Source organism: Salmo salar, chromosome ssa05, assembly GCF_905237065.1.
Source record: "Salmo salar chromosome ssa05, Ssal_v3.1, whole genome shotgun sequence".
In the NCBI taxonomy this organism is placed as follows: Eukaryota; Metazoa; Chordata; class Actinopteri; order Salmoniformes; family Salmonidae; genus Salmo; species Salmo salar.
This window is the reverse complement of record NC_059446.1, coordinates 55722060-55740383: the sequence shown is the minus strand read 5'-3', so window position 1 is coordinate 55740383 and position 18324 is coordinate 55722060. Positions and strand designations below refer to the sequence as shown.

The 18324-nt window shown below is 41.8% G+C and overlaps 2 protein-coding genes across 2 annotated transcripts; both read right to left on the bottom strand.

Annotated features, from left to right (window-relative positions):
- Positions 1 to 334: 334 nt before the first annotated feature.
- Positions 335 to 6256, bottom strand: LOC106605186 (free fatty acid receptor 2). The gene is made up of 2 exons (XM_014200567.2): positions 5852 to 6256; positions 335 to 2627 (listed from the first exon to the last, which is right to left on the bottom strand). Exon 2 carries the CDS (start codon positions 2377 to 2379, stop codon positions 1339 to 1341), a length of 1041 nt encoding a protein of 346 aa, XP_014056042.1. The 5' UTR covers positions 2380 to 2627; positions 5852 to 6256; the 3' UTR covers positions 335 to 1338.
- Positions 6257 to 7974: 1718 nt separating this feature from the next.
- Positions 7975 to 14676, bottom strand: LOC106605185 (free fatty acid receptor 2). The gene is made up of 2 exons (XM_014200566.2): positions 14548 to 14676; positions 7975 to 10315 (listed from the first exon to the last, which is right to left on the bottom strand). The coding sequence occupies exon 2, from the start codon at positions 10312 to 10314 to the stop codon at positions 9304 to 9306; it is 1011 nt and encodes a 336-aa protein (XP_014056041.1). The 5' UTR covers position 10315; positions 14548 to 14676; the 3' UTR covers positions 7975 to 9303.
- Positions 14677 to 18324: the final 3648 nt, after the last annotated feature.

The window sequence follows — 18324 nt, the reverse complement described above, 5'->3', positions numbered from 1 at the left end:
TATAGTATACATGCACCACCCATGATACCTTATCAGGGACTATAGTCTCTGTGTAAATATTTGAGAGGCTCATCAATTATCACGAGTTACACTGTATTGGGAAGTATGTCTGAAGGGATGGTCATCATGTTATACATGTTATGACTCCAAAACAGTAGCAAGAACCAGTGTTCCACAACAACCTGATTATGTTCAAGTATGCCATTGCCAAACGTTTTGCTTGTAATTGTGTAACCAATTCAATGCTGTTCAACTATTGTAGTATTTTTGTTCCTGTAATTCACGAAATGAACGTGCTTTTATTTCAACATAAATATCTTTATTTGGTCCCAGAATCAAACAATGAAGGTCCCACATGTTAGAGGTGTATACAAAAATGGGACAGTGAGTCCACATTCATTTCACAAAGCCAATAATAGTAATCTATGGACACAATGAATCACAAGTACACACAAAATCCCTCACTTACGCATGTGTGCTCATGCATGCACAAACAAACACACACACACACACACACACACACACACACACACACACACACACACACACACACACACACACACACACACACACACACACACACACACACACACGCGCACACACACACACACACACACACACACACACACAGAGAGAGAGATACACACACCAACTGCTCAGTGCTCAAATTCAATTGAATAGCTAGCACACAGTGCATACTGCATCATCGTTCCTTTTCAACCATATGCGATACTTCTGTGACACTTGTTTGAGATGCTTATCTCTCAGTGCTGAGAGATGTTGTTCTGATGTGTCTCTCAGATGTTAGAGCTGTTGTTCTCTACAGTTGACATCACCATAACTGCTCCTAGTTGTGTAAATGGGCTTCAACCTTGTGAAATACAATTTTCAACAATGTTGAAATAAACACTTTAGCTGCTAATCAATGATCATTTTCTGTTCTGTTTTCCAATCTTGTCAGGCAACCCAATACAACAAATGTACTCTCAAACTTATTTAATGCACTGTCACAGTAGGTGTGTACTTATAATACATAATTGGCAATGACTGCACTTGATTCCAGCTAACTGCAGCAAGGCAGTAACTCCCTATTGTGAGCCCTTGTTTTGTGTCTCTCAGGAGGAAGGCAGGCTCCGTATCTCCCATATCCTGTCTCTAATCTAAGTAGGAAGTTTGCCCGCCAATGATCAAACAGAGACGCATATACAGTAAATGAAAGTCTCTCCCGTCTCACATGTAAAAAAAAAAAACATAAACATCAGAGCACTCATATCCTGCCTCTAGGCATGGGGAGCACAACATCTCATTTCAGTTAATACAGGCCCTATTCAATTAGCTTCAGATAGCGTTCATCTCTGCTTGTTTGGGTCCCTTATCTATCTGAGGCTCACTCATTCCCTTCCAAGGGGACCAGTGGATGTGACACTTGGCCAGCTTGATTCTGGCCCCTTGCAGCATACTCCCTAGGGTCCCTCTGACGGCCGAGGAGGAGAAGTAGAAGATGAAGGGGTCCAGGCAGGCGTTGAAGGTGCTGCAGAGCAAGGTCATGTCCCTCCAGTCGGGGTTCTTCCTGGTTATAAAGCCCACAATGTGGGAGACGTTGTAGGGGCCGAAGCAGAAGGCAAACACCAGCAGTGTCCCCAGAGCCAGGCCGATAGCACGGAGGCGTCTGCGACGCCCAATGTGGGGCAGGCCGGAGAGGATGCGGATGAAGTTGATGTAGCAGAAGCTGCAGATGAGGAAAGGTACACAGAATAGAACCAGGCAGAGCTCCAGACGCACAGGCAGGAGGATCGCCAGTTGCTTCTCGCTGAAATCCTCATAGCACACATTCCTGGAAGACACGACGTTGTCGCCGTCACTAATGGAGACGTTGGAGAATTCGTAGATGTTGGACGAGTTGGTTGTGGAACTGAGGGAGTCTTGCGGTGGGTTGTAGTAGGACATGATGATGACGATGCTCAGGTGGAGGACGGAGAAGATCCAGATAAATACACTGGCCACCACGGCATACAGGGGCCGGCGCTTCAGCGAGTGCTGGATGGGGAAGGCCACGCCCAGGTAGCGCTCCACACTGACCGCTGTCAGGAAAAAGGTGCTGACGTAGATGGTCATGTAGAAGAAGAAGCCGGATAAAGGACAGAGGATGTAGGGTAGACTCCAGGTCATATTGTCCGTGACTTCCTGCATCTTGAAGGGCAGGAAGAGGAGGAAGAGGAGGTCTGAGATGGTCAGGTTGAGGAGCAGGATGTCGATGGGTGTGGGTTTTTGCCTTACCTTCTTGCTGAAGGTGTAGAAGGCCACAGCGTTGGCCGGGAGGCCCATCAAAAAGGTGACAAGGTAGACGGACAGACACAGCGCAGTGTGGTACTCCTGCATGATGGCCTCGGCGGTGGGTACAGTCACTGGAAGGCACAGGGAGCAAGATCTGTCACATCATCTCAGTGCAGTCTGGGGGGGATGAAAACGTTGCAGTGTAATGGGCTTGATCTGTCAGACAGTCTGAGGCTTCAGAGGTGAAGGCTGCTTATTGGGTCAACAGCCTGGAACAAACCCGGTTAGACAGCGTGGTTTTCCTGTCCCTGACAATAAAACCAACTCATCATCTCTTCATAGGCTCCAAGACTCTGATGGCAAGAGAGGATAGAAAGAGATTACCACACGCCACAATACTGTTTATGCCGTTTCTTACTCACTACTCACCCCTTTTAAGTATGTCAAGTGGAGGGTGTAATTGAAACAACATCCGTGTGCTCAATAATCACAATACAATACTAGCAGATGAAATAGAGTTCAGATTAATGTGAATTTCATGCAAAATAACTGCAATAAAACCAAACACACGGAAAGGCAATATGGTCAGTGTCTGTTGGGAACTGACTGTATATCTTTAGAGTTGATGAGCATCTGGGTTTTGTTTAATGTGATGACTCAGGATGTGTGTGTCTGGCACATGGTTCTGTATACAAACAGTCTCAACACAACATTATTGCTTCTTGTGTCGTCGTTATAATATTGTCTTATCATTGGATGGACGCCTGTACTTCTTATACGCGCAAACACAGAACGGCACGTAAATATATTGGCGCTTACGTCCACAAAGGGGTAATGCATGGTCTTAGCTGCTACCATTCTTTATCCTTGTTAGTACAACAGTGTTTTCATTTCCTGTTCTTAAACATCTCCAATAGGTCAACAATGGATTAAACAATCTCTGACATCATCAAAGGGAAGTCATGAACACAACACTCACAATTAAGAAAGAGCTAGAACTCATTCTACCACAACCAAGTAGCCCTTACTATAGTCTTGTTCACCAGCCTTGTGCCGTAAGGCTGTCGCTACTCGAGTCAAGTATTCGAGAGAGTTATCATAGCATGTCTGCACTGAACTGAATTGTATTATCTTACCCTCCATGTACTTCCAGCATCAAATAAAGGACAGTATAATAAGCCATGAGCGTAGGAAACAATTAAACCAACATTACCTCCTTGTATTGACCAATGACTAGCTAGTATACTGTACGTATGGGAAATTCCTCACTCAAACTTTTACTGGCAGATATGATGACAGTGGAGGATTGCCAGCAAGTCAAACAACTCACTGACCTCTTTACCTACTCTTCACATTGTTTTGTACTTTTTCTACCATAGATAGCTACAGTATTCCGTTCCACTGTGACTGGGATGACCGCTAGAACACCAACAGTCTCTTACACTGACTCTCTGCACCTTACCACACATGCTTACACACTCACAAATGCTTACACATAAGCTCAAACGCACACACATACAGTACCATTCAAGGGTTTTTATTTTTACTATTTAATACATTGTAGATTAATAGTGAAGACATCAAAACTATGAAATAACACATATGGAATCATGTAGTAAGCAAAAAAGTGTTAAACAAATCAAAATATATTTAATATTTGAGATCCTTCAAAGTAGCCACCCTTTGCCTTAATGACAGCTTGGCACACTCTTGGCATTCTCTCAACCAGCTTCATGAGGTAGTCACCTGAAATGCTTTTCCAGCAGTCTTGAAGGAGTTCCCATGTATGCTGAGCACTTGTTGGCTGCTTTTCCTTCACTCTGCGGTCCAACTCATCCCAAACCATCTCAATTGGGTTGAGGTAGGGTGATTGTGAAGGTCAGGTCATCTGATGCAGCACTCCATCACTCTCCTTCATTGGTCACCTAGCACTTACACAGCCTGGAGGTGTGTTAAGGATCATTGTCCTGTTGAAAACAAATGGTAGTCCCACTAAGCGCAAACCAGATGGGATGGCTTATCGGTGCAGAATGATGTGGTAGCCATGCTGGTTAAGTGTGCCTTGAATTCTAAATAAATCACTGACAGTGTCACCAGCAAAGCACCCCCACACCATAACACCTCCTCCTCCATGCTTCACAGTGGTAACCATACATGCGGAGATCATCCGTTCACCTACTCTGCGTCTCACAAAGACACGGCAGTTGAAACCAAAGGCAGATTTCCACCGATCTAATGTCCATTGCTCATGTTTTTTTGCCCAAGCAAGTCTCTTCTTATTATTGGTGTCCTTTAGTAGTGGTGTCTTTGCAGCAATTAGACCATGAAGGCCTGATTCACACAGTCTCCTCTGAAAAGTTGATGTTGAGATGTGTCTGTTATTTGAACTCTGTGAAGCTTTTATTTGGGTTGCAATTTCTGAGGCTGGTAACTGTAATGAACTTATCCTCTGCAGCAGAGGTAACTCTTGGTCTTCCTTTCCTGTGGCGGTCCTCATGAGAGCCAGTTTAATCATAGTGCTTGATGGTTTTTGCGACTGTACTTCAAGAAACTTTCAAAGTTCTTGACATTTTTCGCATTGACTGACCTTCATATCTTAATGTAATGAAGGACTGTTATTTCCCTTTGCTTATTTGAGCTGTTCTTGACATAATATGGACTTGTTCTTTTACCAAATAGGGCTATCTTCTGTATACCAACACTACCTTGTCACAACACAACTGATTGGCTCCAACGCATTAAGAAGGAAAGAAATTCAACAAATACACTTTTAACAAGACACACCTGTTAATTGAAATGCATTCCAGGTGACTACCTCATGAAGCTGGTTGAGAGAATGCCAAGAGTGTGCAAAGCTGTCATCAAGGCAAATGGTGGCTACTTTGAAGAGTCTGAAATAATTTGTTTTTTGTTCACTACATGATTCCATATGTGTTATTTCATATTTTTGATGTCTTCACTATTATTCTACAATGTAGAAAATATAAAAAATAAAGTTAAACCCTTGAATGAGTAAGTGTGTCCAAACTTTTGAATGGTAATGTACATAGTCATGGGAGGTAGGGGTGCTGAGGGTGCCCCCTGAAAATCTGAATAAAAAAATGTTAAGATTTTTACAAAATATTTAAAAATCTCAGCACCCTCACCCCCAAACTACTTTCCACACACACACACACACACACACACACACACACACACACACAAACTCCATGACTGCTGCTACTGGAATACTATTTATTATTATTGCACGATGTCTATTTATTATTGACATTGCGTATCGCACAATTTCCCAGTCTTGTAAAATTCCGACTTCAATTTGTTTGAGTTCCTTCTGTATTATATTTTTGCTAAATTACAATTTTTTTATTTGTACTACTCTTTGTATTCACTTACTTATTTTGTCTATTGATGTTGCATTGTCGAGAGGTGAACCTGCAAGTAAACATTTCATTCACTTTGTACTCCATGTAGGCTTACAATATATCATGTGTTTATGACGAAAAAACTAACTTGACTTGAATTTATTGTAGATACTTTTTGAAGTTGCCAAAATAGAAATAGAAATAGAAAAGCTTACATTATTCCACCGTGGATATCCTGCCAGGTCTGACAATTGAGTCTGGATCTTCTTTACTTTATTCCTCCCTCTGTAGCTCCGACCTCCTATCGACTACAGCCAGCCACGCTGTTTACGGCATAATCTAAACATCCAGCGCAGTTAACAGCAAATTATTATTAGATAGACACCGCTGATATCGATCACCAGAGCTCTCCAAACATGGTGTCCGTAGTAACACTGTCCTGCGATAGAAGCTGGATGGTCTTAGGGCTTTGAGGAACCAGCCTGTCTGCTCTATTGGTTAATAGATGGAGACTGTTATCGGTACTCTTGATTAAGAGAGAAAGAGAAGAGGAGGAAGAAAACACTGCATGAGGAAGAAAAGTGATTCACATCTATTATAAGCAGCCCGTTACAGCTCGTCCCTCGCTACCATACCATTGACTGTGGTGGTGAGAGTTCATTCTTTCATTCTGTAGGCTAACTGCAGTGGAAAATCCCGCAACAGAATACCCACTCATACTGGCAAATGTGGTGAAAATATTTATTTAGTTGTCCTTCTTGTGTATCATAATTGTCAGTGTGATTGGTGGTGGGACATTTCAAATTCAGGCTGTAACAACAAAATGTGGAATAAGTCAAGGTGTATGAATACTTTCTGAAGGCATTGTATCTTTACTTTAGATATTCAGAGGCAATCATTAGGTAGGGTAAAGCAAGTGGTAAAATAACCAATATATTCATTTTGATATACAGTGAACTCGAAAGGTATTGGGACAGTGACATTTTTATTTGTTTGGGGGGGGGGGTTGGATTTGAAATGATATAATGACTATGAGGTTAAAGTGCAGACTGTCATCTTTAGTTTTAGGGTATTTTCATTCATATCGGGGTGAACCGTTTAGAAATTCCAGCACTTTATGTACATTGTCCCGCCAATTCTAGGGGACCAAAAGTATTGGGACTAATTCACTTATACAGTATGTGTAGTCAAAAGTTTAGTATTTGGTCCCATATTCCTAGCACGCAATGATTACATCAAGATTGTGACTCTACAAACTTGTCGGATGCATTTGCTGTTGGTTTTGATTGTGTTTCAAATTATTTTGTGCCCAATAGAAATTAATGGTAAATTAAGTATTGTGTCATTTTGGATTAACTTTTATTGTAAATGAGAATGGAATATGTTTCTCAACACTTCTACATTAATGTGGATGCTACCATGATTACGGATAGTGCTGAATGAATCATGAATAAGGATGAGTAAGAAAGTTACAGACACACTTTTGGAGTCCACTGTAAATATGCCTGAAACTCAACTTCCTGTTTTACATAATTTTGATGACTTACTGGAAGAACCCTTCAAAGTATTACGAAATCACATATCCACAAAAATCAAAAGCTACACAGACAATCAGAGTGTATTATGCAAGTTTGTGTATCCCATTTTGTGAAACATTTTCAAGGGGGGCACGGCATCACTTCAAATATTTCCAGAAGTATGATGCAAAAAGATATTTTAATGTCATCAGTAAAAAAAATACATATTAAATAAAGGGGAACAGAAATAATATAAAACCTTCAAATGCTTATACACATATAAATGCATAATACACATACATTCATGTCAGTGGAGGCTCCTCAGATGAGGAAGGGGAGGACCATCCTCCTCAGTAAATTTCATAAAATTAAAATAGTGGAACATTTAAAAAGTTAGCATTTTTAGAAAAAACTTCACAAAATATATTCACGGCACCAAATAATTCATTAAAAGACACAATGAAGTTCTACAGTAGCCTCAGCAGCACTCTGTAGTGCACCATGGTGTAGCTAGAGGACAGCTAGCTTCCGTCCTCCTCTAGGTACATTGCAAAACCGAGGAGGCTCTTGGTTCTCACCCCCGTCCCCGGACTTACACAGTAATTAGGACAACTTCCGGAGGACATCCTCCAACCTATCAGAGCTCTTGCAGCATGAACTGACATGTTGTCCACCCAATCAAAAGATCAGTTAATGAATCTAGTACTGAGAGCATAAGATACAGCTAGCTAGCACAGCAGTGCATAACATGTGGTGAATAGTTGACTCAAAGAGAGAGAGAATAGTTTAACAGTTTTGAAAACATTTATTTATTCAAATATTAAAGAGAAGCAAGACAGAGAGAGAGAGAGAGTGAGAGAGAGAACTAGCTTCACTTTCACTTAGCTAGCTGAATGCAGCTAGCTAGCTTAGCCTACTCAAACACCTGGCTCAAACAGAGAGGGATGCTATGTTAGCTAGCTGGCTATGGCTATCCAACACTGGAAGTCTTCCAAGTCTAGGTAAGCTTTTGGTTTTATTAATTTATTGCCACCAGGACCCGCGGTGGAACTGTTAAACTGCTTTCTGACTGTACACTGTACCTCATGATTGTACCGGGTTTACTAACTCATTAGTTCATGTACTATAGCTATATTGACTATGAAGTGACAATGATGTAGCCTGTATGTAGCGGTTAGTAGTCATGATATGAAGGTTTGGCTTGGAAAGTTTTTTTTCCCCTGGTCACAAACAGGTGTGCACTGAACTCCACAAGCAAAGGTAAAAGGTGAGAGGAGGAAACCGTATAGATAGTTGCGAGAAGGAATTATATAAACAACGAGCAAAGTGATCGTGCTGTCTTCATATGGCTGCTTCGAAAGTGAACTGTTTTCGTGTGATCAGGGGTGTATTCATACCACCGATTCTGTTGAAAACTTTTCTTAAACAGAAGCAAATGGAACAAAAAGGGGATAAACATACCTGAAATTGTCCAAAAGAAACTCTCATTTGCAACTGTTGGACTAATGATTACACCCTAGGTCAGCTAGATGCAGGCAAGAGTGTGCAAGGTGGTAATGAATGTGTCACTGTCTGTCACCTTGATTACTCAAAATTCTCTCAACCCTTTGTACCTATGTTGTACATTTTCATTCATTGGCTAGTTTGTTGCAAACTCATGATGGGTATAGGTAAAATTTCAGTATCATACAGTAGCCCAAACCTATCGATGTTACGTTGGGCTGGGTGAATGGAATATGAATGACAGTCATCCAATATGCTGTAATAGAAATAAGGCCATGCTCATAAAAAAAAAATCATCATCCCTCATCCTAATTGGCACCGACCGGCACTGATTAATGTATAGGATACAGATAGCATAGTCCTCGGTCTTTTCCATTAGAACCTAAGTGCAATAAATACATTGAACAGGCTAGCATTTAGCATGTGTAGCATAAGACTTGACTACACTCTATAACAGGGGTGTCAAACTCATTCCATGGAGGAGCTAGTGTCTGCGGGTCTTAGTTTTTTCTTTTTAATTAAGACCTAGACAACCAGGGGAGGGGAGTTATTTACTAATTAGTGACCTTAATTCATCAATCAAGTACAAGGGAGGAGCGAAAACCCGCAGACATTCAGTCCTCTGTGGTATGAGTTTGACACGTACACTATAAGGAGCTGTCATTGGTGCTTGGTGTGCTGTCCTTCTGAGTTCTGGAGCAGAACAACAGGGGGCAGTAGAGAGCCTTACTGCAGCAGAACAAGTTCTGCACCCTCTCCACCAGGTTCTTCATGAAGAGGTGGAAGGTAGACCTGAGGGCCGATGAGGAGAAGTAGAAGATGATGGGGTCCAGGCTGGCGTTGACGGTACTGGACAAGAGTGCGTCCACCCGCCAATTGGGACTCTCCCAGTTGACAAAGCCCACTACGTGTGACAAGTTGTAGGGCGCGAAGCAGACGATAAACACCAGCAGGGTCCCCAGAGACAGGCCGATGGCCCGCTGAGATTTCTTGGGGTTGATGCTGGGCAGCTGAGAGAGGATCCGGATGAAGTTGATGTAGCAGAAGCAGCAGATGAAGAAAGGTACACAGAATAAAACCAGGAAGAGCTCCAGACGGACAGGTATCAGGACCTGCAGCTGCTCCTTGGTGAACTCCTCATAACACACGTCCGATTTCAAAGGCTCTGCCCAGGTGGTGTTGGAATGGTCGTAATATTGCATGATGTAGACAATACTAATGTGCGCCATGGAGATGGCCCAGAAGAGGACGCTGGCCACCGTGGCGTACAAAGGCCGTCTTTTTAGTTTGTACTTGATGGGAAAGGCCACTCCCAGGTAGCGTTCGACACTGATTGCGGTCAGAAAGAAGGTGCTGTTGTAGATGGTGGTGTAGAAGACGAAGCTGGTCAACGGGCACAGGAAGTGGGGCATGTTCCATTTCATGTAGTCCGCCGCCTCTTTGATCTTGAAAGGCAAGAAGAGCAGGAAGATGAGGTCCGAGATGGTCAGGTTGAGGAGCAGGATGTCGATGGGCATGGCTTTCTGCCTCACCTTCTTGCTGAAGGTGTAAAAGGCCACAACATTGGCTGGGAAGCCAATCAGCAAGGTGATGATGTAGACCACGAGCACCAGGCTGCTGTGGCCGTATCTTTCCATGACATCCTTCTCAGACAGCATTCTGCAAAAGAGGAAGGACACAGACAATGAGCTAATGTTTGCGTTAGCTAATGCAGGAACTCAATCTGGGGTCAATTCAGGATATGCAGAGTTAGTCAGTGAAGGTGTGAAGCAATAAAATACATTTTTTGTCAGTGTCACTAGTTTGTATGCAAAATTTCACACGAAGGCTGAATTCAGTCACAAGGATAGCTACAGTGGATGTGATGCAATTGGTTAACAAAGCCATGGCATTCTGTCTAACAAGAGTTTCTTTGAGTCTATGGCAAGTCTATGGTTGGACTCTCTACAGTAGAGAAACAGAGCAAACGTCAATGTCATAATGGTCCTAAAGCAGGCGACTTGTTAGCAAACCCTGCCCCCTTTCCAAACTAGGAAGACCATGCCGATGTAGGCACAGTGCTTTGGAGTGAAGCCATTAATTGTGGCAAAACGAGGTACCCATCACAACAATAAAGGGAGCGGTCTGTTTGCGCCTCCCAGCCTTGAGTTTTCCAGATGCCTCTCGGCTAATCCCAGTGTTAATATCCAGTGCACGCATGAACCCCTAAGCTTCCTTCTATTCATGGTGGAGCAAACTAACAACATAATACTCCCATCACGACACAAGTGTTCAGTGGCTGGTAAGCCACGAGGACGGTATTTGAAGAGTGATTTTCATTTCTACAGAGTAAGGGGTTATTTGGTTCCTATAACCCCTTATAGTCACATATTTTGGGGCTAGCAGTGTTATGAAGGATGACCTCTGCACTGTCAAATGTGTAATTACCATCAGCCACAGATGTCTTGAACAGTTATTGCCCCATTAACCTGGAACTCGTTGTAAAAAATAAACTTGAAATTTGACTATTTCATTACATTTGTAGATTTTAATCTCTGGTCGAATTACTGTTGGCTTGTATTCCTTTGACATAAAACATTTAGAAAAAAGAGAAATAAAGAGAAATATTGCAAGGGGCTATAGCTTTCTGTGTAATTTACTATCCAGTGGATTATATATTTGCGTACATTTAATGGAATCAGTGGATGTTGCCCTCCTTGTGAAGCTTGATATATCTCACTAGTAAATGTGAGTATAAAAATCTGATGATCATTTGATATTACAGAGGAAGGCAAGCGCTTGGGGGTTGACGCTTATTCAGTGAAGGAAATGTCTGTGTCTTGCAAACAGCAGCGCCACTTCTTCTGACACTCTACCACATTGACAGGCAGCTGAACAACAGAACACCACTTCAGGTGTCATTTATAAAGCCTGAATTGTGCACTGGATTTGAACAGATGACCGTCGCGTGAATACTGGAAAGAGGTCTCAGACACTATTTATGTTTGTAGTATTTCTGTTATGGTAATTAATGCGACTGTTATGGTTTTGCAATGTGGAGTGCAGCATTTTAAGGTGTATGTTCATGTGTCCCCAGGTGTTGATATTTTTAAATGAGTTGGAATTTCATTTCAGATATTGATAGCATTAGTAGACTATAAACTCTCCTCCAGACTCACATCAAACATCTCCAATCCAAAGTTAAATCTAGAATTGGCTTCCTATTTCGCAACAAAGCATCTTTCACTCATGCTGCCAAACATACCCTCGTAAAACTGACCATCCTACCGATCCTCGACTTCGGCAATGTCATTTACAAAATAGCCTCCAATACCCTACTCAATAAACTGGATGCAGTCTATCACAGTGCCATCCGTTTGGTCACCAAAGCCCCATATACTACCCACCACTGGGACCTGTACGATCTCGTTGGCTGGCCCTCGCTTCATACTCGTCGCCAATCCCACTGGCTCCAGGTCATCTACAAGACCCTGCTAGGTAAAGATCCCCCTTATCTCAGCTCGCTGGTCACCATAGCAGCACCGACCCGTAGCACGCGCTCCAGCAGGTATATCTCTCTGGTCACCCCCAAAGCCAATTCCTCCTTCGGCCGCCTCTCCTTCCAGTTCTCTGCTGCAAATGACTGGAACGAACTACAAAAATCTCTGAAACTGGAAACACATCTCCCTCACTAGCTAAGCACCAGCTGTCAGGGCAGCTCACAGATCACTGCACCTGTACATAGCCCATCTATAATTTAGCCCAAACAACTACCTCTTCCCCTACTGTATTTATTTATTTATTTTGCTCCTTTGCACCCCATTATTTCTATTTCTACTTTGCACTTTCTTCCACTGCAAATCTACCATTTCAGCGTTTTACTTGCTATATTGTATTTACTTCGCCACCATGGCCTTTTTTACCTTGACCTCCATTATCTCACCTCATTTGCTCACTTTGTATATAGACTTATTTTTCTACTATATTATTGACTGTATGTTTGTTTTACTCCATGTGTAACTCTGTGTTGTTGTATGTGTCGAACTGCTTTGCTTTATCTTGGCCAGGTCGCAATTGTAAATGAGAACTTGTTCTCAACTTGCCTACCTGGTTAAATAAAGGTCAAATAAAATAAAATAAAAAGCATCTAATTAAAATCAAATTGTAGATATTGTCAAGTTCAACTAGGCTACATTTTCTTTAGTGTGTCAGGTATAGGCTACATCTACATTTGCACAAATATCAACCTAATCAGCTCATAGCTCTTTACACTTCATACATTTCCATTGGTCAGTATTTTTTAAATGCAACCTTTATTTAATTAGGCAAGTCAGTTAAGAACAAAATCTTATTTACAATGACGGCCTATCTAGGATGACGCTGGCCCAATTGTGAGCCGCCCTATGGGACTCCCAATCACGGCCGGATGTGATACAGCCTGGATTCAAACCAGGGATTGTAGTGATGCCTCTTGCACTGAGATGCAGTGCCTTAGACCACTGCACCGCTCGGGAGCCCAATGACTTGTGAGAACTGGATCCTATTTTTCTATTCCTTGGGCGATACTGATCATCTACTTCTCATTTTCTTTCCCAACGCTGACACAACACTTACTATTTTTGCAATCAATTTGTGCTAAAAACGCACCCTTGGAGGAAGGGTATAATTATTAAAAACTGGGTCATGTGAAGCCTAAGTTCTCCAGAAAGGTATATGGTATCTAAATTACAATAAACAAGAGAAGAAACATGGCTTCAGATGTTCAAAACACATCTCAGTTATCTAGGGAATGGTCCCAAGACATACACCTGCAGGTTTATCTAGTGTTGCTGGGGAGTGGTCAAGGTGTTGTAAACCCTCAACTGATAAAACGGCTGTCTAGCGGATGCGTTTTGGTCTGGGAGGTACAGTAGCTCATTATGAGAAACCACCACGCACTGGACATGTGGCTGTTCGTGTAAGGGTAAATGTTTGAGGTTCCATGAGGTTTCTCATTCACTTGACAGCTTATTTCTTTAGTAAGATAAGATAAGAAATGTAACATGACGTGTAGTGTAGTATGCAGAGCGAGATTTGGTCTAGTGTGCTAGTGCAGTGGTCACCAACCCTGGTTTTGAGGAACTACTGTGTCCACAAGCTTTTTTCCGCCAGCAAAGCCCTAACACCGTGTTTAACAGATCAACTACTCACCAAGACCTTGATTAGTTGAGTAAGGTGTGTTAGCGCAGGGTTGGAACAGAGAGTTTCACCTGGTCAATGACGATAAACAATGCTCACCTAAAACAACCCATCACTTTAAATGCAGCCCATTATTACAGAGGTACTATAACAACATTTTACCGAGGGTGATTGGTGAGACAGAGATGCCCATTTGGATAGCAGCCGTTAGACGAGAACGTCACACCCTCATTCCCAAAGACAAAGAAACTCTAAGAGTTTGCAGTAACCATGACAATTTAGACAGAGTGTAGTACAGACACAGAACAGAACATACCTATACCATCTCGTTACTGAAATGGATATGTTAAAAGGTTGATTACTCAGAAAATGTGTATATTTTATTGGTCTAGTGTGCAAAAATTCAACTTTTAACTGCCACTTAAATAGGTCATAAAAAGTACCATCTTCTCAACAGAAATCAGTACTGTATGAGTGCACTATGCCTGGAACACATGCCTTGGTAACTGTTTTTACCCAAATATGTTCAAATATTTATATTCCAGTTACATGGTAAGTATTTCATATTTACCTTAGATTTAACAGATTTCAAAAGGCTTACAGGTATTTTGTGTTTTAGTATGTCTTCCTTGTGAAATATATAAAAGCATAGTCTGTCTACTTTGCCAACATTTACATAAAAGCTCCTGATAATAGCATAAGAAGCATGATATCAAGAGTTCCACTGTACATACCTTAGTCAGCAAACACACACACGAATGTCTCCTGGTCAAATGGTGAGTAAAAGCTTGGCTTCAAATAAACTGTGCTTTTAATGGTAATGTCTCAATGTAACGTATTTGATGTCACATACCACAGTTCGTACTAAACAGGAAATAAGTAAGAAGTTGCACATGTTCCTTTTTTAGGGTGGTGGGGGACTCTCCATTTTGATCACACTTTATTTGGAGAGTCCACAACAGATCTGTCTGTAGATGCTCAAATTATCAACAACAAAAAAACGTTCAACTGCAACTCTGTTGATATGCAACAGCTTACTCAGATTACAGTTCGGTTTAGGGTTAGAGTTAGGTTTAGAGTTAAGATGTGAGGCCTGGAAGCTGAGGCTAGGGTTGCTGATTGTGTGTTAGGTGTGTAGTCACAGTAAAGTTTAAAATTGGGGTTAAGTATGAGGGTTATGGATAAATAGATGAATACCATTTCTTGTTAAATACACTAATAACTTAAAAAATACAAACCTCTCACCCAACCTTTTACATGGATCATTCGGCATGTGGAGAATGTTAATTACATATGGGAAATATCAAGCTCTCTGATTTACTGTCCCCTCTAATTCATTTTAACATAGCCTATCTGACTATAGGAAAATGTTCAATGTTTTCACACAAGAATCCCAGTTCATGCCATTGAGTTTATTAAGTCTTTACAGACGTTTTTTTTTACTTTTCAGCATAAAAATGCAAACCTCCCTGTACAACAAAATGGCTAAAACCTTGTGCTATTTGAGTACAATGCCAACTGAACATGTGTAGTAATTTGAGAAATTCTGCGTTTTAGAATAAAATGACATTTCTGTTTGTTGCTTAAGCGAGGAGTTGATGTGTACCGTAGAGTGCAGACTCAAATTGTATGAAGAAATTAAGGAATGAATAGTTAGTTAATTACAACGTATCATCCCTAGTAACTACACAGTTACTATAAACAAAAAACAAAAACTGTTTAGGAAAAACTTGAGTTGCGGTTAAAACCCGCAAGATGTTAGTTCCCATTTATAGAGCAAAGCAACCATACAAGTATCTATAAATGGCATGATTGGTTGTACTTACTTCAGATGTGAGGTCTGATGGACAAACAAGTCTCTTCAAGGAGACAGTTTCAACACTTTCCAGTCTGTCTTTAACATAACACACACGAACATGCACGTATACACACACGTACATATACATGGATGCACTCTCGTACACATTTGACCTTCAATCAAAACCTAATATTAGATTAAGGGAACTTGAGTGAACAAATAATTAACAAAGTTATGCAACACCCAAATCCCCCCCTGTGTGAAAAAGTACTTGCCCCCTTACACTCAATAACTGGTTGTGCCACTTTTTTCAGCATGAACTGCTTGTTTCAAGTCATGCCACAACATCTGAATTGGGATTAGGTCTGGACTTTGACTAGGCCATTGTTGCTTTTATAGCCATTCTCATGTAGACTTGATTGTGTGTTTTGGATCGTTGTCTTGCTGCATGTCCCAGCTGCGCTTAGCTTCAGCTCACAGACGGATAGCCCGACATTCTCCTGTAGAATTCTCTGATACAGAGCAGAATTCATGGCTCCTTCTATTAAGACAAGTCGTCCAGGTCCTGAGGCAGCAAAGCATCCCCAAACCATCACACTACCACCACCACGCTTGACCATTGGTATGAGGGACCCATGTCGTCCAAAACGTTTTTGAACTCATCTGTCCATAGAACATTTTTCCAAGAGTCTTGATGATCATCCATGTGATTTTTTTGGGGCAAACTTAAGTCAACTTTTTGGATGAGAAGGGTCCCATTATGCCTGGCGAAAACCAAACACTGCATTTCACAGTAAGAACCTCATACCAATGGCAAGAATGGTGGTGGTAGTGTGATGGTTTGGGGATGCTTTGCTGCCTCAGGACCTGAACGACTTGCCTTAATATATCGAAGGAGCCCTTTATCTAATATTACGTTTTGGTTGAAAATCTGATAACATTCAGTATCAAAATATGCAAACATTTAGAAAATCAGAAATGGGGTAAATACTATTTCACAGCTCTGTAGCGCACTACTTTTGACCAGAGGGTTATGGTCCCTGATTAAAAGTTGTGCACTACATAGGGAAAATGTGGCCATTTGGGATACAGACCTTGTTCATGTGTGTGCCACCCATCCAGGCTCCAATCCAACACTAATTGTATTGTGAAAAGCCAGGTTTAATATATGTGTCGTCTGTTTGACATAATGACACAGCATTTCACAGCAGTGACAGAAGTCCTCGATCTAGCAGGGCATTTAGAGCACCCTGGTGGTACTGATGAAGGTAAGATGGGGGGGCAATCAGGGGAGCGCACACCGTGTCCGATGAAAAGCTGCTATCTTGGAGGGTGTTTAATCAGGGACTGTCACGACGAGCGCCGCCTTCCCTGACATTTGTGCTTACAGTGTGTGTGTGTGTGTGTGTGTGTGTGTGTGTGTGTGTGTGTGTGTCGGGCGTGCTGATAAATGAAGCCATGTGGTAATTAGAATGCTTTATTCTCAGTCTCTCCCCATAATTACCCGGAAACCTCAGCGTGGTCCGTGTGCGGCGTGAGCAAGTCGAGCGCTGTTTATCAAAACGGTACAATCTGACTGGCTGGCGTCTCGTGCTTGGCAATGCACGGTGGTTGACTGTCTACAGCGGCCGATTCATGCATTGATTGCCACGTTGTGTTCTCTCGCCAGACCTGGGTATACAATGTGACTCTTGTGTCTGTCACTGTGACCCTCCTGCTGTCAGTGTGTATGTGCCTGCATGCCCTGAGTCACTGTCCGATCTTCCAATGAGTTCGTGCAAGACCTTGGAGTTGTAGCAATTATCCATCAGGCTTTTGGCTGAATGAGATCAGGTTTATCCTGATCTTGATATACAGTGTATACAGTCTTGGACCGTGAGTGGTGGGGCTACTCAAATATCTGCTGCCCATTCTTAAGATTTTGCAATCAGAAACACGATGCGAAAAGATTTCAGCCATTGCACTCAAGAGACCTCAGATTAATGTGTTATCCCTAGCAGCAACAATTCTAAGATATATTCTAAGATATTTAAGTATGAGTCCTAAGATATATTGTGTCTCAATTCTTGACATTGACAATTCTGAAAATTCCATTCTGTTTAGAGGCCCTTAACAAATTGAGGAGCATTACCGTCAATCTCTAAGACAACATGGTGTGGTAGAGCCATAGAAATACACATTGTATTTGTATGTGTACTGTAGAGTACTTCTGAGCCAATAGGATGTCACAGTAGTAGCAGTACAATGGATGGGGGAGATCACACATTAGCTCAGCTGCTTATTGTTTAAGATGTGTTTTTTTCTTATGGCCTCATAACAGCTGATAGGCCTCTGCCCAACCAGTCCCTGGTAATAAAGAAACGCACAATGGTAATACATAAACATCTATTTCCTTTAAAGGGGCAATCTACAGTTGCTTTGTCCATTTCTGGACTTGTGTAATGGTACTGTATGTACCCACTGATGGTTGAAGAATATAACTTGTAAATGCCTCATGAGCTTAGTTCTGTTGTACCATCAGAACCCAAAATATATAGCCTCAAAACATGGTTCTAACTATGATTCGACATCATGGATGGTCAGTCTTAGCATCCATTGCTCTGTCTATGAATATGAGAGTGGTTACATTTCTCCAGCCCCATCCCTCAGCTTTTTTTTGCCGGAACAGGGTTGGGGAGAACGCTTTCTTGTTTCAATTGCTGAAGGCCACTTA